Below are 23,174 nucleotides of genomic sequence, written 5' to 3'. Positions count from 1 at the left end.
CACTGATGTGCCAGCAGGCAATACACACATGGCAACAATTACTTGCCTTTAACTGTCGTAACATCAGGTGTCGCATCATTGGAACCGTTGACATCTGCATCCGATAAAATAACATCAGAAAACTTTACAACCGAACTGATGATGGTCCAAGGAAGCATCTGGTATTTTGAGTAGCTCACTCAGCAACCCAAAATGTCATCCGTTTGACTGCAAATGCTGGTCACAGTCAAAATCTTATAAATAATATGAACGTTATAAATGTGCTTACATTAGCAATAATACACAATGAAATTTTACTCGGTTTCGAAAACTGCGGTTTCAGTTGAGATGAAACAACCCTATTGTTAAAAATGAATGTTTTTCCAAAACAAAATCATGCATACGAATGTGAATGTTTCATTGAGAGAGGTTATTAACATGAAGTAATATGCGTACACCAGGGACAAATGACAAAATGACAAGCTTCTATAACTTATAAAGCAATAATGTTCAGGTTTAGTGTCAATGTGGACAAATAATATTTGAAAATTGCTACAGAAAAGGAAATAAAAAACACGATGCAATCAGCAAAAACTGATGCGCCCTCCGCATCATAAAGCGTTGCAATATTTTCTTTTAAAAAGACACCCTAAATGATAATCTTATATCTAATGTTAACTATAACAAACAGTATCAAAATTTTAAAACAGGTAAAATCTTATTATACTTCAATGTCATTAACAAGTTCAAAGCTTGTTTATCGAAATATATAAAATCTAGATTAATGATCCAATTTGTTGAAAACCAAAGTCAAGTTAACCTTATAACTCTTCAGTTTGCTTAAAATTAACCAAAACGTTTGTTGATTGGCCAAAATTCGATCCAATAATTACTATAAACCAATAAAACAGGTTAGATATTCCTTACGGAAAGGAGCTGTCTTGCCATTTTTAACTTTGAAATCTCGCGGATCACACCTTCCATATCAAATGTCTTGTTTCCCCCGAATGATTGGGGAATGGCGGCATTGTGGATGACACAAACTGCATATAATTACATAACATAACATAACATAACATTTATTCAGCATTTAACGTTTACACATTCATAGCCAAATAGATATATAACAGGAGGTCATCTTGCACATATAATTTTGAAAGAAGTTATTTACTACCACTAATCGCCGTTATACCAGCACTAACCAACGTCACTTCCACCACCTCACACCGAAACGATTGGACACGGTGACTTTTCGTACGACCTCTTCACGGCCTCTAAACAACACCTCCACCACTTTACGGTGGTACAAAGAAAAAAACTGTCGACACTTCCATGGTGGTTCTAGTTCTATGGTATAAATTAACAGCACCTAGCCGTTTGTTTTCGAAATAGTTTTCAGTAAGGTTAAGGCAGTGTGCGTAAAGTTTTGTTTCTGAAAGTAGTATACATAACCAGCATAATGATCAATGAATGATGAACATAGCAACTTTTGCATTCATTCCAAAAGCGTTTACTTTTTATATTACTTCAAGCGCAAAACATATTCGATAGCGCCACTTCTACTCAACAGCGCCACCACTAGGGCAACAGCGCCACCACTTTTATTGATATGTGCATTTTTCCTTTTAAAGAAGTGCTTATTAGTTCTGCTGTGTTCCGGGATAGGTACTATACATAACAGTTATGTTTACATGCGTGAGAATGTTCTTACGGTGTGAGAAGGCACCGAAATGTACTACCTATGCAATCAGATCTCAAAATATGCACAAGTCCGATTCGGGAGAAAAGCTCCTGGCACCACACTTTGCACCATATTGAAACGAATAGTAACCAGCATACAGTAGAAGTGTTCTAACGCGGTATCACATTCTCCGATTTTCGAAATATATCCGTTAAATGAAATCATAAAATAAAATATACTTGCTATACAATCAGATCTCAAAATATGCACTAGTCCGTTTCGGGAGAAAAGCTTCTGGTACCACAGTTTGTACAATGTTGAAACGAAATAGGAACCAGCCTACAGTAGAAGTGTTCTTGAACGGTACCACATTCTCCGATTTTCGAAATATATCCGATAAAAGTATCAAATGAAACATAAATTATACTCACGTTTGTCCATGTAAACATAGGGCACAGTTCCACCACAAGTGTCGACAGCTCTTTTTCTTTGCACCATCGTAAAGTGGTGGAGCTGGCGTTTAGAGGCCATGCTCTTAAGATGATGTACATCACGTGGTACAGATAGCAGAATTCAGTGAGTGGTTAAAAATCTCTACTTTATATAGACATTCATCCTCTTTGCTTTTTAGTTGCTTTTGGAAACCAAAGCAGACGACATCATGGACTGCAAAGTACTTGCTGTTTTGTCTTGCATCGGCATTGGTAAGTGGTTTTATGCAATAAAACAGCTTTTTTACCATAAATGCTTTCACTGCTTTCTTGAAATATTGTCATTCATATTGTGATACTTTTAGCTTGGTACAATTATAGTTTATGATTTTAGACAATTTGCATTATTTTTTTACTCCATAATTTATCTTGAAATTTTAATGGTTAAACCTTATATTTGTATTATGCATGCACGATTTTCGGTGATTCGTAGAGAAATGTTTTGTACACATAGTTGCGTGCAGCCATCCTGAAGCTTACACGAACCGCCAGCAGCTCTATAATGACCTGATGCATAAATACGAGAAAAACGTCCTGCCAAATAGCGGCAACGGTAACGGCGTCAACGTAACACTTGACATAATGATCCGCCGAATCATTGGAATGGTGAGAACGTTATATAAAAACAATGATATAGAGGATATTTGTTTATTTCGGTGTAAGATCGTATTTCATTTCACGAGTGTCATAGAAAATGTAGTTTTTCTATGATCACGAGTGGAATTTAATACGATCTTACACTGAAATAGACAAATTTTCTGCTTTTTTTATGCTTATTTTCTGAGTTTTATTAGTTTTTTTTTTAGCTTTTTCTGAATTACCCCCTTTTTGAAAAGGGTGTTTTTACGCCGCTACCCGTGGGGCGACCCTCCTGCAAAATTATAGCTGTCAATTTTTCTATTTTCGGTTTGCTGAGAAATAGTTCTCTGCTATTAATTCTTATAGTTTATTATTCGCTCGTTTTTTAGTGCAAAGCTTTTATGAATCAATGAAGTTTTACAAGTGCACATATGTTCCAAAAAATAATGAAAACACTTTAATTTCAAGTGGGGCATGAAAACATAACCAAATTACTACGCTGCCTTTTAATGAATGAAAATTTGGAAGGCCAAATGTGTTTGCAAAACAAATGTGGATACTCATTGGATTTTAAACATTTTCTGAGTCTAAGACTGCATGTGTTTCATAGTAAATTAATATTTAGTCATCTTACTGTCACATACCAGTCTGTTTCGTTTAATAACAGGTTTGTTTTCCAGATAAAGAGTGTATACCACGCTAGTTTGTTGACACATTTTGAGGTGTGGGTGGGGTAAAACATATCGGATTATTTGTAAATTGTTGTGTGAATTTTCCGGAAGCTAATTTTACGTACAAAAACTGCAAACAGTTCAAAATGCATTTTAACGATGATATAAAATTCTATTTATGTTCGAACATTTGTTTTTGTCTGTATTATGTTTGGTATGAAAGCAAATGTTCGTACATTCAGTTTCGAAGATCAAGAAAATGTTTGAAAAACGGGATAACCGGTAATAAACGGTAAGCTGTTAATTTCCAAATATATATTTATTTAAATTTATAAAACATTTCTTTAATTTTTAAACATTTTTTTGCCTACATTTACTGGTTAAAAGTCCAGTGTTCTGTTTTGATCAAGGCAAGTAACTACAAAGGAATTTCAAAGTTGTTCTGAAAGTTGATATTTTTACTCCTTAATATACTGTAAAAATATCAAATTGATATTTTCACTATTGTTATTTCACTGTTAAAACCACATATTTCATCAAAAAGCATGAAAGAATGTGTGCTTCGAGATTTTAATCCGATTTGTCTTCATCTGTATTGACTTGAATTCCCGTATTAATACGACGTTTAGAATAATAAGCGTACACCATACACGTGCATACGTTAACGTTAAGTAACTGAAAGTAAAAAAAAATGTTTATGCCAAATTGATATTTAAACAAATAGATATATTGTCTAAAATATGACTGCTTAGTTTCTGAAACGTGTGCGTTATACACAAAGATGGGATTTCATAATAATATCTTGTGTTTGTAGAATAACCACATTCTTACGTTAGACGCATTCATTCCAATACATTGGAGGGCGGATAATCTGAAATGGAAACCCGACAAAGTGGGTGGCATAAAAATGATCGACATGCCCTCTGAGATCGTCTGGAAGCCCGACCTCGCTTATGTTGAAGGGTGAGTGTTTATGTCAAGTTTTAATATGATTCAAGTCTTACACATTCAGTAGAACATGGGTCACGCAAAACAATGAGCCGATTGAAACTATTTATATGAATAACTTTGTTGAATTTTAATTGAAACATCTGTAATATTGAGACGTTCTTACAAACAACTCGTATTTGACGTCATCTGTGATTTCCAACAATTGTGTACCCTAACGTAAGTAAACAAGAACGCGTCTTATGGTTTAATGTGCACAAACTTTGTTTTCAACGTAATTTTTCCTTTTTTATTGAAAAATTAAAAAGAAATGCATGGCACAGTAACAAACATATATTTCCGGTACGGCTGTTAAACATCCTTCTCTCAGACACGTTTTTTTACCGTTTTTTTCCGCCAGTCTCGTTCTCAGCATTCCGGGGCACGTGCCCAGTTGTAGGATTTTTCATCCGCACCGGAAAAAAATAAAAATACTCATAATGTTAGTCCAAAACCTTGAGTAGGTGTTCGCGACTCTGGAAAGGTTGATAAATCTCACATATATGAGAAATACCATACGTCAGTAGTATGCAACTACATGGAAACATATCATTTGAAGGATGTATTTTTTTTATAATATTGTAACACATTATTTACCCACAGGGAGGGAAAAACGGTTTTCATTAAATCCGAGGGCGCTAATGTTATCATTTCCTCTGATGGCCGCGTATTCTGGGACGCTCCTGTGCAGACCAAGACGTTCTGTAAGCATGGTGAACTTCACAACGGCGACGAAATCGATTGTCACTTGACGTTCTACTCGTGGGTTCACAGCTCAGCTACGCTCGACCTAAAGCTAGTTGCTGATCAGATGGACACCAGCTCCCTCGATGTTGCTTTCAACCCTCACTGGAAGTTGGTCTCCACTCACGCCAAAGTCACCAATAAAACATACAGACATTGTCCCGGAACTTATCCCCTGGCGACATTCACGCTTCGCCTCAGATACGTCGCCTAAACGTTGGCAACCAAAATCATTATATTTACGCACTTCACTTACGCACCTCCTATGTCTTATATCACACTGCTTTATGAACATCAACGTTAAATCAGGACAACATGTACACATTGACAAGACAAGATATACTTTAACATAGATCTATTAGTAACGTCAACCTTTTATATATTTTTTTTTTAAATATTAACGGTCATTTGCGTACATCAACGGCCATTTTGCATTCAAAGCTATAAAGAACTATATAAACATCAGGTTGATATGTATTATTTATCGTTCATATTTTGAATTCTAAGGATTATATCACAAGCGAGCGTAAATGATTAAATTCAAAATATGAACGATAACAAATTGACAGTTTGACCTATTTTGTCACGTGCTTCATGCGCCCGTTATTGATTTTGATCATGTAGACCGCATACAGGAACAATAACGGACTTATTCACTCCATAATAATCAAGGAGTCTGGGAATTGTATGAGAAATAATTTCCAAATTTCAAACGCATTACCGCAAATACAGACGGGCAAACTGTAAATACGAACACTTCGGAGAAGATTTATGAATTATAATAACATGACGATATTGATATGCAGCGTATAATAAACTATAGCTATTTCTTGATTTGGTTTATACACCCACTACACCCTATACTGTCATATGTTGGATACACCCACTACACCCAATACTGCCCTATGTTGGATACACCCACTACACCCTATACTGCCCTATGATAGATACACCCACTACACCCTATACTGCCCTATGGTGGATACACCCACTACACCCTATACTGCCCTATGTTGGATACACCCACTACACCCTATACTGCCCTATGTTGGATACACCCACTACACCCTATACTGCCCTATGTTGGATACACCCACTACACCCTATACTGCCCTATGTTGGATACCCCCACTACACCCTATGTTGGATACACCCACTACACGCTATACTGCCCTATGTTGGATACACCCACTACACCCTATACTGCCCTATGTTGGATACCCCCACTACACCCTATACTGCCCTATGTTGGATACACCCACTACACCCTATACTGCCCTATGTTGGATACCCCCACTACACCCTATACTGCCCTATGTTGGATACACCCACTACACCCTATACTGCCCTATGTTGGATACCCCCACTACATCCTATACTGCCCTATGTTGGATACACCCACTACACCCTATACTGCCCTATGTTGGATACACCCACTACATCCTATACTGCCCTATGTTGGATACACCCACTACACCCTATACTGCCCTATGTTGGATACCCCCACTACATCCTATACTGCCCTATGTTGGATACACCCACTACACCCTATACTGCCCTATGTTGGATACACCCACTACACCCTATACTGCCCTATGTTGGATACCCCCACTACACCCTATACTGCCCTATGTTGGATACCCCCACTACACCCTATACTGCCCTTTGTTGGATACCCCAACTACACCCTATACTGCCCTATGGTAGATACACCCACTACACCCTATACTGCCCTCTGTTGGATACCCCCATTACACCCTATACCGCCCTTTGATGGATACACCCACTACACCCTATACTGCCCTATGGTGGATACACCCACTACACCCTATACTGCCCTATGTTGGATACACCCACTACACCCTATACCGCCCTTTGATGGATACACTCACTACACCCTATACTGCCCTATGGTGGATACACCCACTACACCCTATACTGCCCTATGTTGGATACACCCACTACACCCTATACTGCCCTATGTTGGATACACCCACTACACCCTATACTGCCCTATGTTGGATACACCCACTACACCCTATACTGCCCTTTGTTGGATAAACCCAATACACCCTATACTGCCCTATGGTGGATAAACCCAATACACCCTATACTGCCCTATGTTGGTTACACCCACTACACCCTATACTGCCCTATGTTGGATACACCCACTACACCCTATACTGCCCTATGTTGGATACCCCCACTACACCCTATACTGCCCTATGGTAGATACACCCACTACACCCTATACTGCCCTATGTTGGGTACACCCACTACACCCTATACTGCCCTATGTTGGATACACCCACTACAACCTATACTGCCCTATGTTGGATACCCCCACTACACCCTATACTGCCCTATGTTGGATACACCCACTACACCCTATACTGCCCTATGTTGGATACCCCCACTACACCCTATACTGCCCTTTGTTGGATACCCCAACTACACCCTATACTGCCCTATGGTAGATACACCCACTACACCCTATACTGCCCTCTGTTGGATACCCCAATTACACCCTATACCGCCCTTTGATGGATACACCCACTACACCCTATACTGCCCTATGGTGGATACACCCACTACACCCTATACTGCCCTATGTTGGATACACCCACTACACCCTATACCGCCCTTTGATGGATACACTCACTACACCCTATACTGCCCTATGGTGGATACACCCACTACACCCTATACTGCCCTATGTTGGATACACCCACTACACCCTATACTGCCCTATGTTGGATACACCCACTACACCCTATACTGCCCTATGTTGGATACACCCACTACACCCTATACTGCCCTTTGTTGGATAAACCCAATACACCCTATACTGCCCTATGGTGGATAAACCCAATACACCCTATACTGCCCTATGTTGGTTACACCCACTACACCCTATACTGCCCTATGTTGGATACACCCACTACACCCTATACTGCCCTATGTTGGATACCCCCACTACACCCTATACTGCCCTATGGTGGATACCCCCACTACACCCTATACTGCCCTATGTTGGATACCCCCACTACATCCTATACTGCCCTATGGTGGATACCCCCACTACACCCTATACTGCCCTATGGTGGATACACCCACTACATCCTATAATGCCCTATGTTGGATACCCCCACTACACCCTATACTGCCCTATGGTGGATACCCCCACTACACCCTATACTGCCCTATGGTGGATACCCCCACTACACCCTATACTGCCCTATGGTAGATACACCCACTACACCCTATACTGCCCTATGGTGGATACATCCACTACACCCTATACTGCCCTATGTTGGATACACCCACTACACCCTATACTGCCCTTTGTTGGATACACCCACTACACCCTATACTGCCCTATGTTGGATACACCCACTACACCCTATACTGCCCTATGTTGGATACACCCACTACACCCTATACTGCCCTATGGTGGATACACCCACTACACCCTATACTGCCCTATGGTGGATACACCCACTACACCCTATACTGCCCTATGGTGGATACACCCACTACACCCTATACTGCCCTATGGTGGATACACCCACTACACCCTATACTGCGCTATGGTGGATACACCCACTACACCCTATACTGCTCTATGGTGGGTACACCCACTACACCCTATACTGCCCTATCTTGGATCCACCCACTACACCCTATTCTGCCCTAAGGTGGTAAGAAGGCACCAGTTAAGTTCCTACTATATAGAAATAAGGACTATACCTAAAAAACATCACGTTATGGAAATAAAAAAAATAGTATAACAGACAGTCACGGACTACCATGTCCCCGCCGAATTAAAAACATTATCAATTTCCCCTTACGACCAAGGAGAACAATTAAACAATGGACAATCACTAAAAATATACTGCACCCAGAGTTATTGTTCTTGTGCACTGCACTACTCCTTAATGAGATAAATCTTTATAATTATGAAGTTTGGAGTTACTACTTCAAAGTATTTTCAAGTTATGGTCTGGCCTACACTTCTGCTTAATGAGATCTAATTGTGTATGAAGTTTAATGTAAAATACTCAAAGACCTTTCGAGTTATGCTCTGGACAATTAATAAAATTGAACATTAACAAAAGGCAATAACTAAACAAATACTGCAGTCACAATGGTTCCTGTGCAACTTCCACGAAATGATATATATCTGTATATGAAGTTTGAAATCAAAACCTTGTAAACACTCTTTAAGTTATGCTCCGGACAAGATTGCCCGGTTGAGAGAAGTAAAAACAAAGATATAAAAATAATCAAAGGGCAAAAAATATCGTACGCAAAATAATATTTCGTTGTGTTTCGTAATCTTTCCATCACATGCACACACCAATATGGCGTCAAACACGTGTTGTCCTTTTAAAGCATTTATTGGGCAACTATTAGTAAACACTTATAAGTGTACAAAGGAATGCCATTGACATTTACCGAGCGTAAAGTAACGTATACTTTGAAATGACATTCATTCATTATGATCGAATGTTTAAACGCTTAAAACCGAGGTCATTTTACACGAAATATATCAAGCCGCTTTCAAACTATAAACTTTTTTTTTGTTGCGGCAGATTCTAAGCGTCCATCGTTATGCGGTTGAGAAATCTCACGCCCCGTTCGCTTCTTGTTAGCTCGCCAAATAACTAGCTAAAGGAACACGTTATATATAAACCTTTGGGAACAACCAGAATTATTGTAAACATTAATGTTTACTTGATAACTATAAATCGTGAGATTCCACATTTACATTTGTCAAAAGCGCAGTTCAGATAAACTTTACCCCAACCAATAATTACTTGCATATAGTGAACCTTTATTCAACATAAACATCCTTTAAAGGGACTGTGTCACAGATTGGCACCAAAAAAGTTTTTTCTGTAACGAATCTCAGGACAATTATCTAATTTGAATGTGTTTAGCTTTGATATCATAATTTTAAAAAAGTACCAAAATGTAGAACAAAAAGTGTGTCGAAGACCGGGTACGAACCCGCGTCGCCAAAATTGAAGACCAGCGTCTTACTCACAGGAGCTTCAAAAGCTTATTCAAATCAGATGACATAATCAAGCTATACACCTACCGCGGTAATATCACGTGATAACACCGACTAGCCAATCACGCATGAATAAATGAATTCTACCTGGTAGACATACCCAGTAATATTTTTTAATGGAAAAATACGAAATAACTGCTTAACTTAAATAAATTGTAAACTATGTGGTACTTCAGTTAGTAAGTTTCAATGCATTGTACACATCGATGCCAAGTTTTCGACAGTTTTCTAATTTTTTTTCGCTATTTTATCATACGTGAGACAGCCGCTTTAAGCTCTTAAGAGATGAATTATGGCTTCCATCGATATGTTGGTGTACAAATGCATTTGTGTTCCTCACAGCTGTACCGACGTTATATCCATATTTCTTGATTTCAGTTTTTTGTACTCATACAATGTCAGTAACTTTGTTATTCCGCGCAACTTCCACTTTTGAAAAGTCGAGTGCAGTCATATATAAGGTGACTCATCCTTTTGAATTGATTATGTTCATATTAAAAAAATGAAAGCTATGATCAGAGCTTTTCCTTGCATCAGTAACGTTCTGTTTGAAGATGGCAGCCACTATTTTTTTTAACCTTTCCACAATTTTGTGGCGGTCACATTACTACAACTCAAATTATTTAGGTTGGCACGGCAAACGTTTTGGTTGGCATTGCCATCTCTTTTTATGGCGGTTCAGTTGTCAGTACGGCAACATACGGTTGCTGTGCGAGTATAAAAGCGCCACGATTTTCGTTGGAAGTCAGGCGGATCCGTGGTCTAGTGGTAACACACTTGACTATCAATCCAGGGGTCGCACGTTCGATTCCCCGTCGCATCACTAACAAATAATAACCGTCTTCCGGGAGGGACGTTAAATGGGGGTCCCGTGTGACAGTGCTATGCACTGGTGCACGTTAAGAACCAGGGTAGCTCTATCCAGGGTTACATTCTGTCTGTGTATTATACTCCAAAAACCTAAAATGACTAACAATCTTAACGGAGCACTCGCCGAATGGGCAAGGCCCGAGCGCGAGTATAAATAAGATTAGACATGAACTTGGCAGTCAGTCTGAGTCAAGCATTTGTTCATGGCAGAACCACGTTATATTTGATGAAGTAATAATTTAAGCTGAGTATAACTTGAAATAGCAACGATAGTAACCTGTTTATTTGCTTAAACGCCTATTTCTATATATATATAAATACATATTCAATGGCGTTGTACAATAATGAATTAGAAGATAATAAAAGCAATAAAGCAATACAGACACAAGCATTAAATAACCAGTAATCAATGAAAAACTCACGAATATTTGCACACAGTGCATTAGATACATAGTCCAATGCATAGTAAATAAATTATTTTCAACATGTAATTACATGATGGGTGTTCACCAACGTGTAAACAGACAACAGCACACCAATATATTGGTAAATAGTTCATGTGTATACATTTTAGAACAATGCATAATAATCAGACTCTAAAAAGATGAGTTTTCAATTTTTTTTGTGAAAGTAACATCATTGGTACAGTTTGACATAATTAATACTCATATACTTTAAGTGAACTTGTTTAAATTATATTGGTTGAGTTATATAACCCGAACAGTCTATAAACGCCGAACACCTGTTAAATCACGTGTTTGTTTACCTCGATCGATAATTCGATGATCTAGATCGATACAGACGCTTGCCTTAGCAACGACTGCGAAGTTTCGTCAAGTTTAAGTGAGTATTGCCCTTATAAATCGCTGTCAAAGTCCTAAGCAGCTTAAATGTAAATAAATAGCACGCGCGGAATGACGTCACAGACCGCGTGCACAATTTTAAGGCCCGTCTTTTGTTACAAATAAAGAACTGTAACCGTTATAGATGTTGACACATTTGCGTTGCCAACTACGCTACTACAGTGTTAGTTATCTTCAATCTTATGCAAACACCATCAATTTGCTTTATTTATTTGTTTGACGCGTTTTGGTAAATTATCACATAATTGCTCATTGATATATTTTAAATCACAGTGTAATAATTGTCAAGGGAAAGGAATGTGCTGGGTTTTTTTTAGATTTTTTGAAGCAAGGGACACTACTATTTCAATTTCTTGGCTGATATTGTTCGAGTTGATTCCCATTCAAGCATACTTTCTTAAAGAAATCATCGATTTTGTATTAAAATTTGTGTTGTTATTTTAGTGTAAGTTAAAAGTATTTTACTTACCTTGATGCTTGATGGACAAACACCAATAGCCACAGGACCCAACTCAATTGCGAATCACGAAGAAGTAAAACGTGCCTTGGGGGTGTAATATTTTGACATGCGCTCCTTATCAAAATCAACCAATGTATGCATTATATTGTTGGCAGGGGATCATCCCCCATGAACATGTTAGCTGTTTGGGAACTGGTGCATTTCAGAGTTATTATTTTCTCTGATGCTTATGTAAAATTACTCCCCCCCCCCCCCTGCCACCCGTGCTCAATGTAAAGTTTATAGTTTATAATTTAGTTCTTTCTATCATGGCATACAATGCGGAGGCATTGGAAATGGCAGTTAGTGCCGTTAAGCGGAAGAAGTTGAGCTTGCGGAAATCGTCCGCTCAATAAGGAGTGCCTGCTACAACCATACATGACAACGCAAAAAGGACAGAGCGTGTACCCAGAGGTCGGAGACTAGACATGAAGCCAGAGGGCAAGGCCACAATAGTACAGTGGTGCCTCTATATGACAAACCAGGGTGTGCTAGCCTTAAAAAATATCTTGAGGCAAAATATATGGTAAAATATCTCATTAATTAAAGAATATATTCTGAAATTGATTGTTAATCTGCTTATTACTACTGTTTGTCTAATACAATCAATCATACTGTCATTTATTAATCAGATCATGCTACCCGCATCAATACAGAGAGTGGGCCCAAAACATCTGGATCCGGAGTTTCCTGACCCGTCATCCTGTCCTCTCGGAGTGCTTGGCCGACAACATGGACATATCACGGGCGTCTATGTCAACACAGGTGGTCATCGATCAATTCTACACGAAGTTTGCCGGTGTCTTGGTTGAGCATGACCTTTTAGACAAGCCTGACAGGGTGTGCTATTAATTAAGCGAACTTTTTTTAATGTCATTCATTTCATTTCGATTAAAATACTAAGCAGTTCTCACATATTTGAATCGAATTAAAACCAAACAATGACGGAATAGCAATTTAGGGTGATTAACTGTGTATATAATGAACGTTTTGCGAACATGAATTAAACTATTTTGTGAATGTGTACTTTGGTAGATGCTGAGGTTTGAACCAAACATTATTCATGCCAAGTATGAAGTTACTAAAACCAAAACTCGCAAAGTTACTGTTAAAAAACTGTCAAAACAGTTCGGATTTTCAAACTCAACCAGTACATTTAATATATTTGACAAACGTTCAATTTTGATAAAATTGATAAACATGTACATTTGTATAGCATTTACAGAACATGTAATTATTGAAGAAAACCAAGGTCAGATTTGAGCAAGTAGGGTTACTTGTATGTGTTATTTCGCTTAGATTGCCCATACCAGAACCATAATCGCGTTGTATTAAATTCATGATTAATAGAAGAAATATATTATATCATATATAACATGACACGATATTTACGGAACGTGCGCACCAGGGAAGGACGTGGATTTAGTGATATTTGATACATGTTATGGTTTAAATGGATATAATTACCGTATGAATATGTATACACAGTTTGAGTATTGTTTCGCCTAGTATCATAAAACTGTACTCTTAAGAAGCTGTGACTACATAATTATCTAGTTAAAATCAGAGTTGAGTCGGTCACCTGAGGGTCAAACTGAACTTGTTGGCAGAGCTCACACGAAGTGGAAACTGAAGCAAATTGTTATAGCTGGTGTCTACATATATATTTGTGGTAAAGCGAGAGGTAAAGACGAATGGTGGGACCGGAACCGGAAGTAGTCGTGCATGAAGTAGATGGGGAGTTGATGCAAATTACTCACATTATAACCGGCAAGGTAAACTTGTACATCCGGTGAATATGAGAGTCCGTCATATAGAGTATAAGTATGGCGTTGAGAGGCCCGACCGGCAGATAGCGTTTGAAAGACAGTCCAGGAGACACGCGACGAGAGACAGGTGACAAAACCAGCCTAAGCTGCAACTTTTTAAGGGAAAAAGAGAACTGGAATGTCTGGTTGACTAAGTTTAAGACGATTGCTGACCAACATGGCTGGGATTGAGGGGTATGCTAGTGAGTTTGTGTTTTCAGATATCTGCGGACGTTCTGTAGAGTCAAATGTCATTCTTTTGTAAGTGATGCAAGGAAGCCGGGGTTCAAAAGAACGGGGGAGACGCCTAAGGACTTTGGCAATAGTAAATTTATCTTGGGTGAGGTGAGTGGTGTTCCAGTTACGTTTACTGCAGATACCGGGGCGACCAGAACAATCATATTGCATAGGGTGTATAACCAGATAAGTGACCGAGAGTGACCGGTGTTGTGGGGTCAGATATTTTAAGGGCGTAAGCAAATCCTTGGTTTGTCGTTTGCGCCTAAACCGGGTTTATGTTTAAACTTTTTGCTACTGAGCATGTTTCTGTAGCTTTTTGCATATCTATTGTAACGGACAAGGCCATAATCAGGCTAGATGACGAGATGGTTTCGCTAACTGTGGCGAGTGGCGATGATTTCGAGGACTCATTCCGTTACGACGAAGGACCTGACCGGATGGACCAGATGACCCAAGATTCAACTTCAACGGGGCCTGTTTAACAAATATGTTGGACTCATCCGCATCAAGACCAAACGGATCATCAACGCCGAAGTTGTCATCATTTACTGTGTTCAGGCCTTCACTGCAGGCAGTTACGAATGTTCCATACACCTAGGCCGCCCCCTTAGTGATTATTTGGCACTGAGACAGACTGAAATCAGCGAAAACGAAAGGCAGTCGACCCGATACCCACCCCTTGCCTTGATGAGAAGTCCCCAGAGCTGGTGTTAGTAATGCCAACCCTACACGACCTTACTGAATCGCTTTTTCTTGGCAACACAAAATTGCGATCAAAAGCCAGAGTCCACACCGCCAGCAGAAAATCCTGTAAAAGAGAGCCCTCCCCAGAACTACATGATGTTATGTCCTCCATGGAAAGGAGCATTATCGCAGCCATAGGGGCACAAACGGCAGCATTTGTGTCCGGGTTTGGTAAAATTAGACAAAAACAACAAAGAATTGTTCAGGACTGAGCGCAAGGTCAATCATCTGGATCATAGGATGACAGAGAAGGAGAACTTTAGTGAAGGAAGGTAGTAAAAGACCTATAAAGAGCGTGGTCAGTAGAAGGAAACATAGGTTGCAGGAGCATCGACTTTATTAAAGGGACCTTTTGACACTTCATGAATTAGTTTTTGTGGAAGAGACCTGAATTTTTGGTTAAAATTGTTCAAAACATTAGTGTTTACCTACCTGGAAATTATAAATATTGACATATTATATTAAAAGTGATTTCATTCTATACTTATCCCGTTGACATTCGGAGGGGTAAAACTATCATAAACTGACTCTGGATTTGCATTTGTCAAAAAATACGTTTTGAAACGTTTTTGTTTGTGGAAGTCACACGACTGCCATTCAATTTGTTAGCACTGCCATCATTTTGTTAGCACTGCCATCATTTTGTTAGCACTGCCATCATTTTGGTTGGCACTGTCAACGTTTTGTTAGCACTGCCATCATTTTGTTAGCACTGCCATTCAATTTGTTAGCACTGCCATTCAATTTGTTAGCACTGCCATCATTTTGGTTGGCACTGTCAACGTTTGGGTGACATTGCCATCATATTTCATGACAGTAGCGTTCCGCCTACCTACGGTTGCTGTGCGAGTATAAAAGCGCCACGATTTTCGTTGGCAGTCAGTCTGAGTCAAGCGTTTGTTTAGAGCAGAACCACGTTAAGTTCGATAATGTATTAAAGCTAATTTTTAACTGAAATAATAAAGATAGTAACATTATATTACGGCTTGATATAATAAATATTCAGTATACATATGACTTAAGTAGTCTTGTATAAATTATACATTTATTCGTATTTTTTTTACAAACGTTCAATTTAAAAAAAAATGATATAGGCCTATAACATTTACAGAACATACCTGTATTGAAGATGACAAAGACATATATTGAGCAAGTAGTGTGAATGAATTAAATACGTATTATTTCGGTATGAACCATTGTATTCAATTCGAGTGTTGTTTTACCTAATGTCATAAAACTGTTAAACTTACAAGCTGTTTCAAATATGGGGTTGGAATTGGTACAGACTACATAATTATCTGGTTAAGATCAGAGTTGAGTCGGTCACCTGAGAAACAAACTGAATTTGAAAGCAGAGAAAAACTTATGCTTTTGTAAATATGTGAAAAGGCCACAGAAACAAGAATAAAGAACAAGTCTGAGACTCTTGACAATGATCCGAACTTTTTTCAATTGGCATCATGTGATTAATTTAGATCTAATTACCACTAAGGTCTGAAAAACACGTGTTTATAGACAATGTTCGTCCTTGATGGAAACCGTAGCAGACGACAGAATAAACTGCTATGTAGAACTGCTGTTTGTCTTGCATCGGCATTGGTTAGTCATTCTATTCAATAAAAGGTTTTTCAAATTTGCTGTATGTATTTACAAATGTCCTTGCTTTAAAGTTGATTTTGGAAACCGTTGCAGACAAGAGAATGACCTGCAAACCACTAGCTGTTTTGTCTTGCATCGGCTTTGGAAAGTCATGTTTTTCCAAAAAAAGCTTTCTGTCTTTTCTAAAAATCTTGTCATCAATCACGTGATACTTTATTGGCAGAAAAACAATACATATTAAAATAAAATTACAAATTCCAAGGCATGACTGAAAAGCATTGTTGTATGTTGTATTAAACCTGAATGTCCTAATATATTCTGTTGAACAAATCTATGTTTTCGACACACAGCTGTGGGTATTCACACAACAAAACACACGAAACCTACAAGGACTGCAACAACCTGCGTGATGATCTAATATGGGAAAGATGGTCATGCCAAATCGCGGCTTCGGTGTCAACGAAATGGCACAATGAGTGCATTTCTATCGCCTCCTGGTGAGAAATTATATAAAACTTTTACAAACAACGATATTTCGTGCTTTGAGATTTTATATACGACTCTTATATCGACTATTAGAATAATAAGCCTACATCATATTAAGTATTTGCTGTACTCTGAAGCCCGATAGGAAAATAGTTTGCAATTACACATATCATTTGAAAGTATCTGACTCAGGGGCGTAGCTTCCTATAGGCCGTGTAGGCCGCGGCCTACACATTTTTCAGAAAAACCGAAAAAATAAAAAATCCAAATCTGCAATAAAAACTGAAGGCATAGGAGGGTGAGGGGCTAAAATATGAAATTCCGACAAATGCGCTTTAATATAACGGAAACCTGGTATTTCAAATATATCGTTTTCCTTTGCTCTAAATTTTCACACGACATTAATGTTCCGTATATAATTTATCGAAAGTTGCATACCAGTAGACTGCGCGTTGACGCCTTACATTAAACAATTCCAATCGGCTTAGTATAAGTTTACAGGCGTTTTATTATTTGAAATTGTAAACGGTCTGGTGCCAATATTGCCGAACATAGTCCTACGTATCCTGATTTCGATAGTCTCACTTTGACTTCAATAAATAAAGATACCAAACAACAACTGCTAGAAGGAACTTGGCAATCATGCCTCCAGTACCAGTTTCCACCCGAGTGTCGGAACTATGATGGACACAGTTCAGGACATTGGATTCTTGTTCAATTTTTCAGCAAATCGTCTAGCAGCGTTTCAGGACGAGCTTTCTAGAGAAGTCGCAACGAAAGAGGAAATGAACCGGCGCACTAAGCTTCGCTCGTTATGTGAGACACGATGAATGGGTACTACCGTGAACCTGACAAAACTTCTTCAGAGGGAAGGCAATGATCTACTGCACACTGTTGAAGAAACAAACGTCATTTTCAAATTTTGCAATGACTGGAGGGCTGATCCTGATGTGTAGAATGGACGGTACATGAAAGCAACGGATATAAGCTCAAGCTTCGACATTCAACCATCAATGCCAAGAAAAGTTGGTCGACAGCAAAACAGGGCAAATCCTGAGGTGCAAACACTATCTGACTACTTCAGATTAACCTTTGTACAATGGCTTCAAAGACAGATACAGTGCACAACATTTATTGCCGCCAAAACTGGAAATTCTGCAGGACGACATGCTGCCATCAATTTATGCTGCTAAGGCCCCTGATCGCCACAAAACATTTGACACATTTAAAACAGAATGGAATGTGAGATGGAGCATCGCAGCCGCAAGTTTATCTGGACTACAAGAGACCACGAAGCAGACCAACAAGGACTTGTATCCTAGCATATTTACAATACTCCAGGTTCTTCTTACTATGCCACCTACATGAGCCTCTTGTGAAAGGTCGTTTAGTGGAAGGAAACGAATAAATTTTTTTCCTGCAAACGACAATGAAAAGCGACAGGTTGTCATTCTTGGCCCTAATCCACAGCCACAAGAGCATGATTATAGATGTCATCAATGTGTTTGCGTCGCGAAAATGCTGTTAATGATGAAAGTCAACTGTGCAGTAGAACGCGACATAATATATATATATATATATATATATATATATATATATATATATATATATATATATATATATATATATATATATATATATATATATATATATATATGGCATTGTTTGTGCAAATACACATATGATTACTTTTGATTTTGGCAACAAAATGCATTAATATTGAGTGAAATTTAATTAATAAAATGTACAATGTTTTACTTCCATGTCCTGTCTTCTTTAGCTAAAATCCGTACAAAAATAATTTAAGGTAAAGCATTATAATTTTGTTGCTCTCTTTAATGTTTTTACAACAACGAAATATACGCCAAAACGCACCTACAATCACCTAGCTAAGCAAAATTTTCGGGGGTGGGGAGCATGTCCCCGGGCCCCCTAAAACGAGGCCTACACATATATTTTCGTCAAGCTACGCCCCTGTCTGTTGTATAAGATTGTTTCATTTTATTTACCCACAGGACCGGGAAATATGTCGTTATTGATAGCGACGACGCCAATGTCATCACAACCCCACCCCCTCTCCCTGACGGCAACGTATTCGGATTTTCTCCGTTAAGGCTAAAACATTCTGAGCCGGTGACGGGGCTTGCAGAACCACCAGTAACATTTCTTCGGCGTCCAGAAACATTGTTCTCCCACCTCAGATACGTAGATCCAATAATTTAACCATGCTAAAAATTCTTATCTTGCCCACGGGCAAAGATGAAACCGGTATCCGTATGGAACTCCTTTTTCATGGTTATCGCATTGTTATTACCTCCCTTGTTAAGACTGTCGTCTGTAGCATCATAGAAACCTTGTCTTGTGGTAATATTTATTATGCTGATTAATTATTTCTCACTTTAAATGTCACAATAAAAACGTTTTCACGCACATTTCAAGAAATAATGCTTCACTCTCCTCAGAACTATTTAAAGACCGATTTAATTATTAACATATTCTGAATCAATGTGCGCACATCCATCACAACCACGAATTAACACATATCCATACGCATTTATTTTCACTACGCATAAAAGGCAAAAAATACATTTTTACTTAATTTTGTTTTACTGAGGTGGGAGAAAAAATATCTACCATAGCCTCACGTATAAGATAGGTTCATCCCATCCCCCGCGCAGGGTGTTTTGCGGAAACTCGGTAAACCTCGTTCCCAAAAAACAACCTACGCTCTGGTCAGGATGAACCTATCTTACACTCTCGGCCATGGAAGATACTTAAATTCTTATATACTGACATGACCAAGGGAGTCCGGTCGGATCTTTGTAGACCCATAGGCAACACAAGAAATAAACCTTTATTTTTCTTTTTTTTTAAATATCGGCTAAAGAAAATGAAATTTTAATGAGTTATTACCAAAAGATAAATGTCCAATGTATACTGTAAACGTGGATGGTTGTTTCTATTTTATGACGATATGCTTCTATGCGCGGCAACGCATTATTTGTGCTTAAAATGACAGTATTTCATGGGGGCGACACTCTCAAACCCTTTTAACAGATTGATTTTTATTGCGCGCACGTAATCATTAATTAATTAATCATAAAAAATACCAATCTGTTATGGTTGTTGACTTTCTAGATTAACGGAATTTAACCATGCAATAGAGCTATTATTGCCTTCTAGCAAAGATAATTTCTCTTTCTGTGGTATTTGTATGATTCAAGCGCATTTCGAGTCACATGCCGTCATTTGTAGCGCATCAATGTTTATAAGATACGTTGTATGAATAAGCCGTTGTCTTGTGGTAACAACTTGTATTTCAACCCAGGGGTCTCAGGTTTGATCCCCCCCCCCCCGAATCGCCGCTAAAATACTAATCGTCTTATGGGACGTTATACGTGGATACCATATGGCATTGCTATATACCGGCGTACGATAAAGCACCTGGATTTCTTTCTGTCTGAATAATATGCCAAACTAACGAACACAACTTGCACTACTCACCGTTGCCGATGTTCATGAATAGTATATATATATATATATATATATATATATATATATATATATATATATATATATATATATATATATATATATATATATATATATATATATATATATATATATATATCAGGCGCTTACAACTTTTTAAAAATGATTAATTGTATATCACTTACATTTCGGTCTTATGGTCGGATGTATTTTGTTATGATAAATGGGATGCTTTAAAGATGCACTTTTACTCACAGATAAGATTCACCACAATTAATAATATTTTTTTAATATTTCAAAAATGATGAATAAATGTCGAAAACAATGGTTCTTATGAAGGATAATGAGTTTAATTTGAAAGAAATGAGCATAAAACACGGTATTTCTACCTTAAGAGACTATAGTAGACCATAGTAAATCGTTTAGCATTCACCAATCATTTAATATTTTTGCGCTTTCTGCTATTAAATACACGGTTACTATCTTGTTATCGGTATTTAATATTTTCCGTAAATGCATTAATTAGTAAGTAGTTTATCACTCAAAATTGATGTCTGTTATACATGTGTATGTATTGATTTTGAATAAGAATGTCACTTTAAGGCAAACATAGGTTTGGTTACCATAATGACAATCCAATACCACTTAAATCAATTGAAAAAGTTTGCAGCCCCTCTTTCTCAATGACTGACAATGTTTCAATAGAAAAAAAATATTCAATAGATTGCACAACTGAATATTTTGTTCAATTCAACGTATTTTAGTACTATTTTAGTACTATTTAAATTTTAGTCTACAAAATAGACCAAACGGAAATAGTGGAAATTGTCTAAAACAACATAGGATGCATCGCGTCATGTCTTTTAACTTTTTGAATGATACACAGGCAATAATTTCGGAAATATTTTTTTCTGTTTGTTTAAAATGACCTACCAATGCCGACGCAAGACAAACCAGCAAGTACTTTGCAGTTCATGCTGTCGTCTGCTAAGGTTTCCAAAAAACACTCAAAATCAATAATTTGTAAATTCATGCTGATGGGTATCATATCAGGATTGACAAGATTTAAAGTAAACACTGACAGCATTTTTGGAACACTTTTTACTGAATAAAATGACTTACCAATGTCGATGCAAGACAAAACAGCAGTTACTTTGCAGTTCATTCTTTTGTCTGCTTTGGTTTTCAAAAACAATACCAAAGCAAGGACGATAATAATTCTCTCTCTCTCTCTCTCTCTCTCTCTCTCTCTCTCTCTCTCTCTCTCCCTCCCTCCCTCTCTCTCTCTCTCTCGGTTGTTTTCCTGACCCTTGTGGCAATGAGTCTAAATTAACCATATGATGCCAAATCTTTGTCAAGAGTCTCAGACTTGTTCTGTTCTCTAGTGTCTATGGCATTGTCATTTTAAGATTTTATTTTCAGTCACCTTTAGTTTTATTTCCGAGAAAAAAATGCCGTTTTAAATAATCTGCATTATTAAAATATGAATTCATAAAGTTCCCCCAATCGTAACAACTCGGCCATCTCCGGCAAGCTTCGAGATAGACCTCGTAAATAGTAGTAAGGATATACGAAAGTGCGATGCGGCTACCGGCGATTAACACCGTTTTCAATCCGCGTAAAGAAGGCCCATTGTAACAACAAGGAAATGGATTGTGTTAAATTAAATGTGCTTGTTTAAGAAAAAATATTTATTGTAACCTCAAACAATGTTCGTTTTATGAATATTTAGATGTTTCCTTATACACGAAGCACTCTGTTTCCTCTAGAAAAATCATGAGCACACAGAAACTGTACTTGACAGTAATTGAAATGATCATACGGTTCATGGCATGCATGAATCATTACATCGGATTAAATGCATGCATTGACTAAATACCAGCATTTTCTCAACAGCCATACGATAACCCTATTAAAACAACATTACTATTCTGTAAAATCATTGATTGCATTGTGCAGAGTTTTGTGGGTTGTGGTAGGATGGATGTGAGCTTGGTACCCAGTCAGCTTTACCAGCTGAAATCTATGCATGCCTTTACTTCAGCATTATTGGGTTTGGGCTGCAGATTTTTTTTTTGTAAACAGTTCTGTGTGGTTGGGGTGGGGCTGTGACTATCCACGCAGTAAGCTCAATTGTTAGAGTACCAGTACCATACAACGTTCATGTGGATATGCACCAGACAATTGTAACCACGCCCCCCCCCCTCCAGGTCTGGGGAAAAGTGGGGACTTTGACTTTCAGTACAGCCAACCCCGGCTAAAATCCCCACCCTGCGCGGACGATCCAATGGCAAAATCCCTGCCAAATGCCCCCACACCCCAGGTACTCTAGGTAAGGCCCATTCCCCTCTATATTTTAAGCGA

At 38.2% G+C, this 23,174-nt stretch overlaps 1 protein-coding gene across 1 annotated transcript; it reads left to right on the top strand.

The window, feature by feature from the left end:
- The first annotated feature begins 2,207 nt into the window (after window positions 1–2,207).
- LOC128229714 (neuronal acetylcholine receptor subunit alpha-10-like) lies at window positions 2,208–5,966 on the top strand. The gene is made up of 4 exons (XM_052941520.1): window positions 2,208–2,364; window positions 2,606–2,757; window positions 4,216–4,364; window positions 4,992–5,966. The coding sequence occupies exons 1-4, from the start codon at window positions 2,322–2,324 to the stop codon at window positions 5,344–5,346; spliced, it is 699 nt and encodes a 232-aa protein (XP_052797480.1). The 5' UTR covers window positions 2,208–2,321; the 3' UTR covers window positions 5,347–5,966.
- The last annotated feature ends 17,208 nt before the right edge of the window (window positions 5,967–23,174 follow it).

The sequence above is a fragment of the Mya arenaria genome, chromosome 4, assembly GCF_026914265.1.
Source record: "Mya arenaria isolate MELC-2E11 chromosome 4, ASM2691426v1".
In the NCBI taxonomy this organism is placed as follows: Eukaryota; Metazoa; Mollusca; class Bivalvia; order Myida; family Myidae; genus Mya; species Mya arenaria.
This window is presented reverse-complemented; position numbering and strand designations above follow the sequence as displayed.

What these genes read in the sequence shown, in the direction of transcription:
- LOC128229714 (XM_052941520.1), top strand. Translation starts at nt 2,322, where the DNA reads ATGGACTGCAAAGTACTTGCTGTTTTGTCTTGCATCGGCATTG. An exon ending in TTTGTCTTGCATCGGCATTG is followed by an intron (nt 2,365 to 2,605) that starts GTAAGTGGTTTT and finishes TTGTACACATAG; the next exon opens with TTGCGTGCAGCCATCCTGAA. An exon ending in GACCTCGCTTATGTTGAAGG is followed by an intron (nt 4,365 to 4,991) that starts GTGAGTGTTTAT and finishes ATTTACCCACAG; the next exon opens with GGAGGGAAAAACGGTTTTCA.